At 37.6% G+C, this 15,867-nt stretch overlaps 8 protein-coding genes across 8 annotated transcripts; 5 read left to right on the top strand and 3 right to left on the bottom strand.

Moving 5' to 3' along the window:
* Positions 1-560: 560 nt before the first annotated feature.
* On the bottom strand, positions 561-1,054 carry RO3G_02607 (uncharacterized protein; the record flags this gene model as incomplete). Its single annotated transcript, XM_067657198.1, has 4 exons — positions 561-579; positions 704-849; positions 908-958; positions 1,010-1,054. The coding sequence occupies 4 exons, from the start codon at positions 1,052-1,054 to the stop codon at positions 561-563; spliced, it is 261 nt and encodes an 86-aa protein (XP_067513299.1).
* A 220-nt stretch (positions 1,055-1,274) lies between these two features.
* RO3G_02608 (uncharacterized protein) lies at positions 1,275-2,521 on the top strand (the record flags this gene model as incomplete). The annotated part of the gene is made up of 8 exons (XM_067657199.1): positions 1,275-1,277; positions 1,334-1,442; positions 1,499-1,579; positions 1,632-1,874; positions 1,931-2,085; positions 2,138-2,232; positions 2,285-2,355; positions 2,421-2,521. 8 exons carry the CDS (start codon positions 1,275-1,277, stop codon positions 2,519-2,521), a joined length of 858 nt encoding a protein of 285 aa, XP_067513300.1.
* A 767-nt stretch (positions 2,522-3,288) lies between these two features.
* On the top strand, positions 3,289-3,646 carry RO3G_02609 (uncharacterized protein; the record flags this gene model as incomplete). Its single annotated transcript, XM_067657200.1, has 3 exons — positions 3,289-3,373; positions 3,423-3,500; positions 3,552-3,646. The coding sequence occupies 3 exons, from the start codon at positions 3,289-3,291 to the stop codon at positions 3,644-3,646; spliced, it is 258 nt and encodes an 85-aa protein (XP_067513301.1).
* Positions 3,647-4,010: 364 nt separating this feature from the next.
* RO3G_02610 (uncharacterized protein) lies at positions 4,011-6,427 on the top strand (the record flags this gene model as incomplete). Its single annotated transcript, XM_067657201.1, has 6 exons — positions 4,011-4,106; positions 4,172-4,210; positions 4,274-4,327; positions 4,384-4,603; positions 4,653-6,291; positions 6,361-6,427. The coding sequence occupies 6 exons, from the start codon at positions 4,011-4,013 to the stop codon at positions 6,425-6,427; spliced, it is 2,115 nt and encodes a 704-aa protein (XP_067513302.1).
* Positions 6,428-7,934: 1,507 nt separating this feature from the next.
* Positions 7,935-8,093, bottom strand: RO3G_02611 (uncharacterized protein; the record flags this gene model as incomplete). The annotated part of the gene is made up of 1 exon (XM_067657202.1): positions 7,935-8,093. The coding sequence occupies one exon, from the start codon at positions 8,091-8,093 to the stop codon at positions 7,935-7,937; it is 159 nt and encodes a 52-aa protein (XP_067513303.1).
* Positions 8,094-9,907: 1,814 nt separating this feature from the next.
* Positions 9,908-11,480, top strand: RO3G_02612 (uncharacterized protein; the record flags this gene model as incomplete). Its single annotated transcript, XM_067657203.1, has 4 exons — positions 9,908-10,332; positions 10,389-10,560; positions 10,661-11,120; positions 11,191-11,480. The coding sequence occupies 4 exons, from the start codon at positions 9,908-9,910 to the stop codon at positions 11,478-11,480; spliced, it is 1,347 nt and encodes a 448-aa protein (XP_067513304.1).
* An 881-nt stretch (positions 11,481-12,361) lies between these two features.
* Positions 12,362-12,520, top strand: RO3G_02613 (uncharacterized protein; the record flags this gene model as incomplete). The annotated part of the gene is made up of 1 exon (XM_067657204.1): positions 12,362-12,520. One exon carries the CDS (start codon positions 12,362-12,364, stop codon positions 12,518-12,520), a length of 159 nt encoding a protein of 52 aa, XP_067513305.1.
* Positions 12,521-14,560: 2,040 nt separating this feature from the next.
* On the bottom strand, positions 14,561-15,865 carry RO3G_02614 (uncharacterized protein; the record flags this gene model as incomplete). The annotated part of the gene is made up of 2 exons (XM_067657205.1): positions 14,561-14,627; positions 14,697-15,865. The coding sequence occupies 2 exons, from the start codon at positions 15,863-15,865 to the stop codon at positions 14,561-14,563; spliced, it is 1,236 nt and encodes a 411-aa protein (XP_067513306.1).
* Between the last annotated feature and the right edge of the window lie 2 nt (positions 15,866-15,867).

Raw genomic sequence — 15,867 nt, forward strand, 5'->3', positions numbered from 1 at the left:
TCTTATTTATTCCTTTATTTGAAAGATAAAAGAAGTAGTCGATTTATTTTATTTTCTTCCATTCATCTTAAACCTGTTTATAGTGTACTTATTTTCAAACTAAGATTGGGTAAATAATAGTGATGTGACACAACATGCAAGAAAGAAGGAGGGAAGGTAGGGGAAATTTGAAATTTTATATTATTATTTATATTCGTATACTTTGCTTTACATTGAATCATGGATTACAATAAAACAATCAAGGTTTTAAATCTATGTTTTTGAGTGTAATTGCCAAAATAGAATTTAAACATCGTGTTTTTATTTGTAAAAAGTCAGAATGATTTAGATTTCAGCATAAATTTGTTTTGCTTATCATTTATCACACATAATTCCAGCTAAACTATAAAATTCTTTACTGTTAAATACTTTACCAAACTTATCAATACTTGAATTATCTTTCATTGATATGTATTCGTCCAAGTTCATTGTAACTTGGTCTTTGGATATAATTGGATCATAGTTTGGTGGATTAGATAAATATTGTCCATCAGGTCCTTTCTTTATCAACTTAATGAGCATTATATATAAACCATATACCTACATTTACCATGTGTGATCTGTCTGATGCAAAGCCCTGCAAATAATTCTTGGCTGGTATCAAACGAAAATATCTGGCATCACTTAGTTTTCTTTCTTCTTAGGCTTAATATATCTTTTTTACCTTTCATATTCCTTTCGAAGCACAAGTTGAGGTTTAAATGCCTTACGTACGTATTCTTCCGCAATACAAGGAAAAGGAAGAATAGTATCAAAATCGTAAACAACCAAGTTACTATCATTACTAAATAACAAAATGACATGATAATCCTTAAGATTTAAGTAAGATACTATTACTCCTTATTCAAATTTGATTTTTTTTTTGTACCCAAACAACCGGATTATCATCTACACATGCTTTTTGTGTCCATATTGGGACCTGAAAAAGAAATTGTTTGCTTTATGCAATATAAAGTGAATAATTATATACCTTTCTTTCGTCATTACTAATAAATACAACAGTCAATTGATCCATTAAATGAGGGTATTCCTCATTTATTCTTTTACAAAGCATATATACATTTTCTTCACAATAGCATTTTGTATATATGCATTTTTCTATTTCAATATTCATCTTCAACAAAAAACGAAACAAAAAAAAAGGATTCAAATTGAGTTGCTTAAGATCTCTCTGTAAAAAATAGTCACGTTTACTTTCATTTTTCTTTCACTCTTCTTTTGAATTATAAAAAAAAATGGTAAACTATTCTTTGAAATGTGTATTTTTACATTGATGGTGGCTTTTAATGACTAGATCCGTAGAAATACTCGTCTTCGTAGAGAATACTTGTATAAGAAATCTTTAGAAACAAAAGAACAAGCGACATTTGATCGCAAACAAAAGATCAAGGAAGCCATTGAACGTAAATAACTACCCGTCTGTACTTGTAAACGGAAGAAATAATATGCTTATATGTAGAGGGGAAGGATGTACCAACTGAATTAAGAAAGATGGATAAAGGATCAAAAGAAGATTTTGGTTACGATCAAGCACAAGAAGGTAATACATCTTGAGATCCTTGTTTTAAAATACCAACATTCTATTTTATTAGCTCCTACAACTCATGAAGACGATGAATATGCCCGTGCTGGCGTTTATGATCCAAAGATTTTAATTACAACCTCAAGAGATCCCAGTAGTCGTCTACAACAATTTTCAAAAGAAATGCGTCTTGTATTCCCAAATTCTCAGCGTATCAACCGTGGTGGTCATGTTATGAAAGAAATTGTAGAGGCTTGTAGAGCAAACGAAGTAACTGATCTCATCATTTTGCACGAACATCGTGGTCAACCAGGTAAAAACAGAAAGATCTTTTGGTTTATTTTGTCTTTGTTAAATATTATGCGGCAGATGGTATGGTTGTCTGTCATTTTCCATATGGTCCCACAGCTTATTTCTCTTTACACAATGTTGTACTTCGACATGATATCAAAGATCAAGGAACTGTATCTGAAGCATTCCCGCATTTAATATTTAATAATTTCAATTCTAAATTAGGTGGAAGAGTAAGTAGATGACATTTAGTTCCTTCAAAACAAATAATCATATGTATATTAGATTACAAACATCTTAAAATATTTATTTCCTGTACCAAAAGACGATTCAAAGCGAGTGATGACATTCGCGAATGATAATGACTATATCTCATTCAGGTTTACTTATAAATGCTCTTAAATTATCGAATGAAACTAAATGTATACATAGGCACCATGTTTATGTAAAGACAGGGAATCAAGTAGAGTTAGCAGAAGTTGGGCCTCGATTTGAAATGCGACGTAAGTTGGATAAGGAATTTTTATATAGAAAAGAAAAGGAAACTCAATCTTTTCTTTTGTAATAGCATATGAAATTAGATTAGGTACCGTTGATTTAACAGATGCGGATGTAGAATGGCAACTGGCTGCTTATACCAGAACAGCTGCAAGACGAGTGGCACTTTAAAAAAAATGGTTATCTATTTGCTTTTTTTTTGTACAGAATTAATTTAAATACGAGTAAACAAAAAAAAAAAATAGAGATTTTTTTGGTATTATCTTCAAATGTTCTTTGTATTTACTGCTTAGAAATACTTGTATCTTTATAAGTCAAGAAATGTAAGAAATTTTCAGTAATACAATGTTTTCCTAATTTATAGAACAAAAGACTACATAAAATATAAATAAAAGTAAATATTTAAAATCCTTATTTAAAAAATGCATATCGAAGATCTCGTTTTTATTATTACAGGAGGGTAAGAATAGCTTATTCCATAAATTTAAAGATTTACATTAGAAAATATATAGAGCAAGTGGTTTGGGTGCACAGGTTGTCCATTCGATCATTGGTAAAAGGGGACTTGTTGCGGTACATTAAATCAAAGATAAAGCGTGTGTATACATTTGATGAAAAAATACTGTAGATTTTTGATATAAACAAAGAGAATTCGACTGCATTGGTAAACAAGTACGGTGACCATGCTTGCTATTTTCCTGGGCCAGTTGATGTTTGTTTTGAGGTACAAACTATTTTGTCTTCTTTTCTTTTATTTGCTGATGTGTACTTTGGTTTAGTTTCAAGTAGAAGAGGCTTTGAGTAAAACAAGGTCTCATTTTTCAAACAAAGTCTTGGCTGGGGCTATATTGTGCAGTGGCGTGCTCACCGCGCCTTCATTTATTCATGGCTTTGGGCCTGAAAACAGACTAACAAGTTATCGTCAATTTGAGCATATTATGAAAATAAATCTTTTGGGTACTTTTTGTGTTGCACAGAAAACCTCCGAGATTCTCATAAATAATAAACCTTTTAATGAGGATGGTAGAGAAATATACGCCGAATAACAAAAGTTAAATTCATATAATAATAGGTGAAAAAGGAATAATAATTATACTGTCTTCTATTGTCGGCTTAGATGGCGTAATTGTGGGTTATGGTACTTCAAAAGGTAAGTAGTTCAATCAATACATATCCTATGTAAACATATTCATTCGTTCAGCTGCACTTGCTGGATTAACACTCCCTCTTGCAAATGAACTATCGCCATTTGGTGTTCGTGTAATGAGCATAGCCCCTGGACCATTTGGTAAATAGACCAGCTTTAGTGACAATGTGTTCATCCTTATTTTTATAGATGCTCCTATGGCATACAATGGATTGACAAATCCTATTCCCGCTTTGTTTCCACATCGACTAGGCAAACCAAAAGAGTTATCAGACCTAGTGCTACAGGTAATTCAAATGCCAATGCTAAATGGTTCTGTTATTCGAATGGATGGCGCCTTGAGAGCTAAGATTTAATCTATAATTTCACATGCAAGCCAGTGAAGCAGCGGAGCTTTTGAACCGAATTGGTCTGACTAATAAAACTATCCCTTTTCTCTCACGTCCTTTTTTGGTTGTTTCTTCCCTTTTTTTTTTATCCTTCTCTCTCTCTCTCTCTTTTTTATATATTAGAATGTCATTCTTGGCAGGTGGAAGTGCTGACTGTGGCCCTGTTAATCCCATGAGTGGATTATTAAAACAATTTCAACAAGATAGATCCCTTCAGCAAGTAATATACAAATATATACATATAAATAAGATATCGAATATATTTTAACAACAAGACTTTTGTAGGATCGTTTCAATTTGGAACAACGAGGAGAAAGCTCAAAAGTAAAAAAAAAAAAAAAAAAAAAAAAAAAAAAGTCTAGTAATTTAACAACAAAACTTCCTTAGGCTGGATTCCGTACTCAAAGTACCAGCAATGGACCAATTCCGGATAATAGACAAGTAAATAAAAAGAAAAGGATTAAAACTTTTTACTAAAAGAGAAGCATCTATTGCAGTTTACAGAAGAGTTTTTTAGAGACGAATTGAATCATGCAAGACCCGTCGCAAATACTTTTGAGTTCAGTGGATTAAATAGAGAATTAGAATTAATTCAACCTAAACCGGCTGAATGGGCTGCCGATTTCATGCAGCATCAGCAGTCGTCTGCAGTTCCACAGTTTGAAGAGTTTGAACAAATTTATCAAAAAAATCAGGCCCATTCTCAGCAGTTTCAAGGTAAGGTAATGAAAAACGCTTGCAGCAAGATTGTAATAAATCTATAAAGAAAGTGGAAATTGGTCAAAGGAATTCAGTGATTTTCAAGCAAACCATTCGAGAGGAATGCTGACTCAGACTGAAAGGGTTGCATTCGAAAAGGCATTTGATGAGGCAAAACAGAGTGGATCCCAGATGACTTGGGAAAACGAGTTTGTAGCACAAGAGTCATCCTGGGCAACAGAATTTGCAAAGGAAGAGCAAGGACCACTGGCGACAGCAGAAAATGATAATGAGGCCTTGGCAAAGACAGCCGGCATGTTGCTGGACTCTGTTGATCTTGAATCCAACTCGAAATTCAAAAATTCCCAGTTTATGAACCTGATGAGACGATTGAGAGATAGTGAAGTACATGTTGAAGGCAACAAAATGGTCGAAACAAAGGGGGCATCATCCTGGGCTTCTGAATTTCAGACAAACAAATCTGGAGATTGGGCTAGCGAGTTTACGCAACATGCAGGCAGCTCTCAAAGTGGGAATATGTGGTCAGCCGAATTTGCTCAAAAAGCTGAACGTGGATGGACAGATGAGTTTCATCATGAACAAAAGCAGCATCAATTTCCTGGTGATTGGGCTTCTGAATTTAATAAGCATAGTTCAGAGGAAATGCAAGAACTATTTGGTAAAGGGACTGAGTCAGAGGATTGGGTAGAGCAGTACAACAGAAACATTAGTCATTTGAAGGAAAGTCAGGATCATGAATGGGATGCTATGCAAAAGGATTGGGACAGATTTAAGCCAGAGCAAGGGTTGGGATATAGAGCAACTCAACCCATGTACGATCAATACAATTTTATAGTTAACAACCCTTACTTGTTAACTCCTGTTCTCATTGATGGTAAGTCGCACGAGACCTTGGCCGATTCTATCCTTGCCCTGGAAGCAAGAGCTCAACTTCAAACATCAGACTCAAATGCTTGGAAGATGTTGGGCCTCAGGCAACAGGAGAACGAAAGGGACAGTGCAGCTATCGCTGCCTTACGCCAGGCTGTCAGGTTAAACCCATCCTTAGTGGATGCCTGGCTGGCCTTGGCTGTCAGTTATACCAACGAGAATTGTAGAGCAGATGCCTATGACGCACTAGAGCAGTGGGTCATGAACCATGAGCAATACAAGCATTTAGCAAGGAGTCATGGAAAAGGCAAGTCATCAGCTGAAGGGCGACATGCATATATTACCAACATGTTTCTGGAAGCGGCCAGAAGCTCTCCCGGTGCTGAGATGGACCCAGATGTTCAAGTTGGTCTTGGTGTCCTCTTTAACGTTTCTGAAGAATATAGCAAAGCAATCGACTGTTTCAAAGCTGCCTTAAGAAGTAGACCTCAAGATTACTTGCTTTGGAACAAACTCGGTGCTACGTTGGCAAACTCAAGAGACCCAGCTGGTGCCATTGATGCCTATTTTAACGCATTAGAGATCAATCCAAATTATGTGCGAGCCAGATATAACTTGGCTATTAGTTGCGTTAACCTTGGCCAGCATAAAGAAGCAGCAGAACACTTATTAACAGCCTTAGCGTTGCAGCAAACTAACGAAGGTGGATCTGGTGGCCAAGGTTCTGTCATGATTGATGAGCATGGTAATCCAATTAATGTGCCTGGAGGAATGAGTGACAACGTTTGGGGAAGTCTTCGTATGCTTATGTTGACGTAAGTCTTCTTCTTTAATATAACTTAAACAAATGGTGTATTCTGACCCATAAAATACAGTATGAATAGGGAAGATTTAGCTAGGCATTGTGATCAACACAACCTTGATGCATTTCGTACAGAATTTGAATTTTGAGTATAATAATAGTAAATATTCCCCAAAAGCAAGCCATGCAATTAAAAAGCACCCTGGATTTATTTGGAAGCCTCCAATGATGTATTGTACATTTCCTATCCATGATCCATTCATTTAACAATAAAAAAATCCATGTATACACACACAACATAAAAATAGATGGAGATGTCAATACAGGAAACGATACCATAAAATAAGTTTATCGCTTCAAAAAACAAAAAAAACCAATTTGCTCCAATGCTCTATCTTGGTGGATAGGGCGATGGTCTTTTATATTCTACTTTGTGCGTTGGTCTTAGTATTGGTACTCCTTTTCTTCTTCACAAAGAACTTTCTGAACGTTAGGGGGTCAAAGTGAGAAGATCAATATCTGACGAAATGGAATGTTTGAAAGGATAGGTTGGATGGCAAAAATTTGTTTCAACTTTGGGGAAAAGAAAATACGATAAAAACTTTCTAGTCTTTCAAAGACGTTGCTGGAAAATAAGACCGTGACAAACATTTTTCACAATCTTTCTTGTTGCGCATCCTAAATCGTTCATGATTGTTAATTGGATAAATTGTCTAATGATACTCTAGCTAGTGAAAACGAGTTAAAGTATTTGCAGAGGCTATTTCCCAACTTTTGAGCACAATGAGAAAGCTTATGTTTAGTCAGATTGAATTGAAAAGTTAATCAAGAAGTATAAATGTGTTTACATCAATCATTTTCAAGTACTGTAGACCAGTAGAGTTGAAAGTGAAATATTCACGGGATGCTTACAGCGATATGAATTTTGTATTATGGTAACATTATAGAAAGTAATAATCTTTTTAATGTGAGTCAATAAAAATTCTCTTTGGTTTTTTATTTTCATTTCAAAAAACGTATATCACATGTATAAGGATATTTATAACACAGCATGAAATCATAAGTTGATGATCAACGCAATGGCAGATCAAATGGTGCTTTTTATAATGTATCACAAAGTACAAAAACAGACAGTATATTGCCCATCAGACTCAATAGGACTCATGATTTTTTTTACCCCGACAAAATTTTATGAGGCAATTTCCTTTTCGATTTTTTTTTTTCAAGTATTGATGAGTCCTATCTCTTCAGAAAATGAGAATACACTCTTTCCGGAAAATAAATTCACCCAACGGCGAAAACAAATTCAGGTTGTACGAAATATGTATTCGCCCTGAAGGAAAATCAATTCACCTGATGATGGGATCAAGATTCGTGCTGTACGAAATATAAATTAGTGTGGGATGGCCTGTGCAGTCCACGTATTCTCCATGACGAACACAAAAACGCTATTCTCGAGTGCATTGATGAGAATCCTTCCATCGTCCTAGACGAAGTAATGAAGAAGTTAAAGCAAATGTTTACCGAATTAAAAGTATCTAAAACTACTTTGTTCGATTTTGTAAAACAACATTGCAATTTATCTCTCAAGAAAGCGCGGCTTCAACCCATAGACCGGAATAGCGAAGAAAAGATTCAGGAGCGCTTGGATTGGGTTCATAAATGGGAAAAAACAGACTTGGATTTTACAAGAAACTGTGTCTTTCTTGACGAATCTGCTTTCCATATTAATTTGAAACGTAGTATGGCTTGGTCAAAGAAAGATGCACCGGCTGTGGTCACAGCTCCCAAAACACGAGAAACAACAACAACCATTTTAGGCGCGATTTCCGCTGAAGGTCTAATCAAATGCAGCCTTAGACTTCCTCAGCCTCCATCTAATAAAAAGAGAAAGCGAGGAGATGGCGTTGGGCAAATGAGCAAAGGAACGGTTACGGGACACTATATCAGCTTTCTAAAAGCTACAATGGATGAAATGGACCAGTTTCCGCACATGAAAGGTCACTTCCTCGTGATGGATAATGCTCCTATTCATACATCAGGCAATATAGCCAAATACGTAGAATCTCGCGGTTACCGCTGCGCTTATTTGCCTCCATATTCTCCTGAGCTCAATCCAATAGAGCAATTCTGGTCAGTGGTCAAAAGCAAAGTGAAGCGCAATAAATTTATCGAGAAGGAAACTTTGATGACCCGGATCAGTGAAGTTTCCAATAGCTTGAAACTAAGTGATTTTAAAGGAATTGTTAAACATTCTCATAAATGCTTGGACAAATGTCGTAATGGGCAAGCGCTCTGAAGAAGTATTCATTCCCCAATACCAAAAAAAAAAAAAAAAAAAAAAAAAAAAATCCTCAAAATACAGGATTTGTCCACGCAAACTTGAATCTTGATGAAAAGAATCAGTTAGGCTTCTAATAGCCTAAGTTGAGAGCTTTGTTTGGCATTCTCATAAATTTCCGGGCAAACGTCGAAACAAACAAAAGCTTTGAAAAAGTTGGCATCTGAGCCATCTTCAATGGCCCGACCCTTCGTTCTGACTCTTCGTTCTGACCCTTCGTTCAAATGACCCTTCGTTCTGACCCTTCGTTCTGACCCTTCGTTCTGACCCTTAGTTCTGACCCTTAGTTCTGACCCTTCGTTCCGACCCTTCGTTCTGACCCTTCGTTCTGACTCTTCGTTCTGACCCTTCATTCTGACCCTTCGTTCCGACCCTTCGTTCTGACCCTTCGTTCTGACCCTTCGTTCTGACCCTTCGTTCAATTACCCTTCGTTCTGACTCTTCGTTCAAATACCTCTTCGTTCTGACTCTTCGTTCTGACCCTTCGTTCAAATGACCTTTCGTTCTGACCCTTCGTTCTGACCCTTCGTTCTGACCCTTAGTTCTGACCCTTAGTTCTGACCCTTCGTTCCGACCCTTCGTTCTGACCCTTCGTTCTGACTCTTCGTTCAATTACCCTTCGTTCTGACTCTTCGTTCAAATGACCCTTCGTTCTGACCCTTCGTTCTGACTCTTCGTTCTGACCCTTCATTCTGACCCTTCGTTCCGACCCTTCGTTCTGACCCTTCGTTCTGACCCTTCGTTCTGACCCTTCGTTCAAATGACCCTTCGATCTGACCCTTCGTTCTGACCCTTCGTTCCGACCCTTCGTTCTGACCCTTCGTTCTGACCCTTAGTCTGACCCTTCGTTCTGACTCTTCGTTCCATGACTATTGGTTTCTGACTCGTTGATTGATTCTTAAATCCTTGATCTTCGTTCTGACTCTTCGTTCATTGACCTATTGCTTTCTGACTCTTTGATTTGATTCTTAAATTCATTGATCTTCGTTCTGGACCTTGTATCAAAACATTAGCGAATGATTTAGTGTCGTCACATTAGTTTAGTAAGTACAGCATTCTGGATTAAAAATGGCATTGCCAACACGCTCTATTGAGATACTCCAGAATAAAACAAGATCTTTTTGATATACTGTAGGTGTGCGACTCACAAACACGCATACGTATGATTGACACAACCATGATACCTGTACAGCATACCAGCAACTATCGATTGCATATATTTCAAATTCCGTTTTTTTTTTCCAGATGACCTAAAAAAAGGAGAACATTTTCTTTTTTGTTCATCACCATGGTGACATTGCTGAAACGAGTGTGCCCCTATTGCGACGATCCGGAATCCTTTCAAGAAAACAGGAATACCGTGAAACATGTACTTTCCGAACACAAAAAGTTTCTTACTCCACGCCCCAAAGCTATGCAAAATGAACCTGGTGATAAACCATTGAACCAAAAAAACCAAGAACTTTACCCAAAAGCCCCAGTGAAGCTCGCTTGTCCTGGTTGCAATGAATCATTTAACGATAAAACTGCCTTGAAAAACCACGTTGATTTACTCCATATTGTCTTTACTGAACGAAATCAAACGAGTGCCTGCCCAGAAGATTGGATCATATCTGGAGTGAATGTTTCCAAACGTTTTCAACAATTTCGCGACCATTGTCTTCGGAATGGCAGTGATTGCTTGGATATTGATCGTTACTTTAACCAACTATTGTAATGATTTATTCTGAACATATTATTTCTGTTATAACATTTAATTATTCTTTTAGAGCGATGTCGTGTATATTTGTTGTGCAGGAGAGAAACATGTACTCAAGCGTCCCAGAGCAATTTTTCTCAGCTGCACTATTACATGACATTCACAAACAGTTGGTCAAAGAATTGGAGATCGAAAAAGTGGTGGATCCTGAATTGACGGCCACCATCAAAAAGATACTGAAGGTAAATTGATCCATCTCTAGGGGACAGCCATGGATGAATCACTGGCTGCATTTAATAGGATAAAAGACTTTCAGCTTCAGTAACTAATCATCTAAATCAGGATTTTCGAAGCGACAAAGTCAATAAGCTGAAAGCACGATTGGCCTTACTCAATCTTGCTGATCAACAAGAAGAGGATCCAGAAAGGAACGTTGTACTCGCTGTTGAGTCCCTGCTCCCAGCTATGAAGGATGTCGACCTTCGACAAATCTCAGAAATGCATTTATCAGCGACGTACGTTTACCCTTTGGTGCAATGCTTACTGGCAAACGATGCCGAGACGGTTGCCCATTGCTCCAATACAATGATGGAAAAAAATAGCGAAAATGACAAAAGACCTGATTGCATCGCAGACGTATATCATCGCTACAACTTCTCGCATTCAAGCTCCTTTGGCGAGATCAAAATTGATAATGCGCCTGATACTCACAAGGTTTTGGATTTTTATCGTTTGGCGATATTTGGAAAAGGCGCAATTGAAAAACATAGCTTAAGCGGGATCGTTACATTTCAAGTCATCGGTAAGGAGCTTGTGAAGAAAGAAACTACAACAAGGCAAGAGCCGCTAATCGCTATATCATTTTTTTACAGGTACCAGCGTTACATTTTACTACATGACGCTTCGCGGAGGGTTCTTCATCAAGATGGAGATTGCCTCGATTGAAATTCCTACCGCCAAACGCGATATTGTGTCGATCTCATCATACTTGGACGAACTTTTTACCATAATTTGCCTCCACAAAGCCGTTAAGAAGACTGATAATGTGGTTCCCCAAACTCCCACACTCCCTTTTGTGTATTTACAAACGAAACGCAGAACTTTGCCCACAAAAAGAAAACTGTCTCTTGGTTCAATCGCATCGTCTTCAAAACGACGTTGAGTTGGCAAAACACAATACCATCCCTCACCTCTTCTATTCCGCCACCAGTTCCTTCACCCATGCAATCAATACCCTTACCAGGCCCCAACCACACTACCACAACAAATGACTCAGGACCGAACGTTGAAATTATATTCGTTACATAGGATAATTATAAAAAATGCCAAACATTGCAAGCGAAAAAAAAAAAAATAAGGCCAAGTTACTTTTGAGTGTGTAACCGTAATGCCATACTGTGTTTCTAGATGTCTCCTTGTCATGTTCTCCTGGTAAAATGTGCATTCGTGCAATGGAAACAATATACTGTGAATCAAGTTTGCGTGGACAAATCCTGTATTTTTAGGTTTTTTTTTTTTTTTTTTTTTTTTTTTTTTGTTATTGTGGAATGAATACTTCTTCAGAGCGCTTGCCCATTACGACATTTGTCCAAGCATTTATGAGAATGTTTAACAATTCCTTTAAAATCACTTAGTTTCAAGCTATTGGAAACTTCACTGATCCGGGTCATCAAAGTTTCCTTCTCGATAAATTTATTGCGCTTCACTTTGCTTTTGACCACTGACCAGAATTGCTCTATTGGATTGAGCTCAGGAGAATATGGAGGCAAATAAGCGCAGCGGTAACCGCGAGATTCTACGTATTTGGCTATATTGCCTGATGTATGAATAGGAGCATTATCCATCACGAGGAAGTGACCTTTCATGTGCGGAAACTGGTCCATTTCATCCATTGTAGCTTTTAGAAAGCTGATATAGTGTCCCGTAACCGTTCCTTTGCTCATTTGCCCAACGCCATCTCCTCGCTTTCTCTTTTTATTAGATGGAGGCTGAGGAAGTCTAAGGCTGCATTTGATTAGACCTTCAGCGGAAATCGCGCCTAAAATGGTTGTTGTTGTTTCTCGTGTTTTGGGAGCTGTGACCACAGCCGGTGCATCTTTCTTTGACCAAGCCATACTACGTTTCAAATTAATATGGAAAGCAGATTCGTCAAGAAAGACACAGTTTCTTGTAAAATCCAAGTCTGTTTTTTCCCATTTATGAACCCAATCCAAGCGCTCCTGAATCTTTTCTTCGCTATTCCGGTCTATGGGTTGAAGCCGCGCTTTCTTGAGAGATAAATTGCAATGTTGTTTTACAAAATCGAACAAAGTAGTTTTAGATACTTTTAATTCGGTAAACATTTGCTTTAACTTCTTCATTACTTCGTCTAGGACGATGGAAGGATTCTCATCAATGCACTCGAGAATAGCGTTTTTGTGTTCGTCATGGAGAATACGTGGACGGCCAGTCTTTCTCCCTTTCTCAAAGATACTGTCAGGATCTTTCTCGTATTGCGCAGCCCATTTTTGTGCTGTACGAACGTGAATCCCGAGTTGTTTTGCAGCAGCGGCTGCACTCAAACACCTCTCAAACAACAGCTTAAAGAACCTCACTTTGTCCTGATCAGAATAGCGTGTATAATTTCGCTTCACTGAAGTTTCCCTCATAACGACATCACCATTAGGCTTTGCCTCCTTTTCTACCTGCATTGCATCTATCCTTTTCTCGCTCTCCAGAGGCAGTTGAGCTAAATATTATGTATGAGAGCTCAATGTTTCCAGACGAAACTGTTCCTCATCAACAATATAATCCGTTGGTTCAGGTCTGCCATACTCGTCGACGACAGATCCTTTCCCATTTTCAAACAAGAATTGAATGTTCATTATCTGTGATTTGTGATGTAATTGTGAAAAAGAAATAAAACAAAGATAAACACAAGGCGTGGTCTTTTATATCCAACGACGCCAAGACTTTTCCCAACAAGCAGCAGGACATATGATTTGTCAGCCAAGACGAATTTATATTTCGTACAACACGAATCTTGTTCCCATCATCAGGTGAATTGATTTTCCTTCAGGGCGAATACATATTTCGTACAACCTGAATTTGTTTTCGCCGTTGGGTGAATTTATTTTCCGGAAAGAGTGTATTCTCATTTTCTGAAGAGATAGGACTCATCAATACTTGAAAAAAAAAAATCGAAAAGGAAATTGCCTCATAAAATTTTGTCGGGGTAAAAAAAATCATGAGTCCTATTGAGTCTGATGGGCAATATACTGTCTGTTTTTGTACTTTGTGATACATTATAAAAAGCACCATTTGATCTGCCATTGCGTTGATCATCAACTTATGATTTCATGCTGTGTTATAAATATCCTTATACATGTGATATACGTTTTTTGAAATGAAAATAAAAAACCAAAGAGAATTTTTATTGACTCACATTAAAAAGATTATTACTTTCTATAATGTTACCATAATACAAAATTCATATCGCTGTAAGCATCCCGTGAATATTTCACTTTCAACTCTACTGGTCTACAGTACTTGAAAATGATTGATGTAAACACATTTATACTTCTTGATTAACTTTTCAATTCAATCTGACTAAACATAAGCTTTCTCATTGTGCTCAAAAGTTGGGAAATAGCCTCTGCAAATACTTTAACTCGTTTTCACTAGCTAGAGTATCATTAGACAATTTATCCAATTAACAATCATGAACGATTTAGGATGCGCAACAAGAAAGATTGTGAAAAATGTTTGTCACGGTCTTATTTTCCAGCAACGTCTTTGAAAGACTAGAAAGTTTTTATCGTATTTTCTTTTCCCCAAAGTTGAAACAAATTTTTGCCATCCAACCTATCCTTTCAAACATTCCATTTCGTCAGATATTGATCTTCTCACTTTGACCCCCTAACGTTCAGAAAGTTCTTTGTGAAGAAGAAAAGGAGTACCAATACTAAGACCAACGCACAAAGTAGAATATAAAAGACCATCGCCCTATCCACCAAGATAGAGCATTGGAGCAAATTGGTTTTTTTTGTTTTTTGAAGCGATAAACTTATTTTATGGTATCGTTTCCTGTATTGACATCTCCATCTATTTTTATGTTGTGTGTGTATACATGGATTTTTTTATTGTTAAATGAATGGATCATGGATAGGAAATGTACAATACATCATTGGAGGCTTCCAAATAAATCCAGGGTGCTTTTTAATTGCATGGCTTGCTTTTGGGGAATATTTACTATTATTATACTCAAAATTCAAATTCTGTACGAAATGCATCAAGGTTGTGTTGATCACAATGCCTAGCTAAATCTTCCCTATTCATACTGTATTTTATGGGTCAGAATACACCATTTGTTTAAGTTATATTAAAGAAGAAGACTTACGTCAACATAAGCATACGAAGACTTCCCCAAACGTTGTCACTCATTCCTCCAGGCACATTAATTGGATTACCATGCTCATCAATCATGACAGAACCTTGGCCACCAGATCCACCTTCGTTAGTTTGCTGCAACGCTAAGGCTGTTAATAAGTGTTCTGCTGCTTCTTTATGCTGGCCAAGGTTAACGCAACTAATAGCCAAGTTATATCTGGCTCGCACATAATTTGGATTGATCTCTAATGCGTTAAAATAGGCATCAATGGCACCAGCTGGGTCTCTTGAGTTTGCCAACGTAGCACCGAGTTTGTTCCAAAGCAAGTAATCTTGAGGTCTACTTCTTAAGGCAGCTTTGAAACAGTCGATTGCTTTGCTATATTCTTCAGAAACGTTAAAGAGGACACCAAGACCAACTTGAACATCTGGGTCCATCTCAGCACCGGGAGAGCTTCTGGCCGCTTCCAGAAACATGTTGGTAATATATGCATGTCGCCCTTCAGCTGATGACTTGCCTTTTCCATGACTCCTTGCTAAATGCTTGTATTGCTCATGGTTCATGACCCACTGCTCTAGTGCGTCATAGGCATCTGCTCTACAATTCTCGTTGGTATAACTGACAGCCAAGGCCAGCCAGGCATCCACTAAGGATGGGTTTAACCTGACAGCCTGGCGTAAGGCAGCGATAGCTGCACTGTCCCTTTCGTTCTCCTGTTGCCTGAGGCCCAACATCTTCCAAGCATTTGAGTCTGATGTTTGAAGTTGAGCTCTTGCTTCCAGGGCAAGGATAGAATCGGCCAAGGTCTCGTGCGACTTACCATCAATGAGAACAGGAGTTAACAAGTAAGGGTTGTTAACTATAAAATTGTATTGATCGTACATGGGTTGAGTTGCTCTATATCCCAACCCTTGCTCTGGCTTAAATCTGTCCCAATCCTTTTGCATAGCATCCCATTCATGATCCTGACTTTCCTTCAAATGACTAATGTTTCTGTTGTACTGCTCTACCCAATCCTCTGACTCAGTCCCTTTACCAAATAGTTCTTGCATTTCCTCTGAACTATGCTTATTAAATTCAGAAGCCCAATCACCAGGAAATTGATGCTGCTTTTGTTCATGATGAAACTCATCTGTCCATCCACGTTCAGCTTTTTGAGCAAATTCGGCTGACCACATAT

Source organism: Rhizopus delemar, genomic scaffold (assembly GCF_000149305.1).
Source record: "Rhizopus delemar RA 99-880 supercont3.2 genomic scaffold, whole genome shotgun sequence".
Taxonomy (NCBI): Eukaryota; Fungi; Mucoromycota; class Mucoromycetes; order Mucorales; family Rhizopodaceae; genus Rhizopus; species Rhizopus delemar.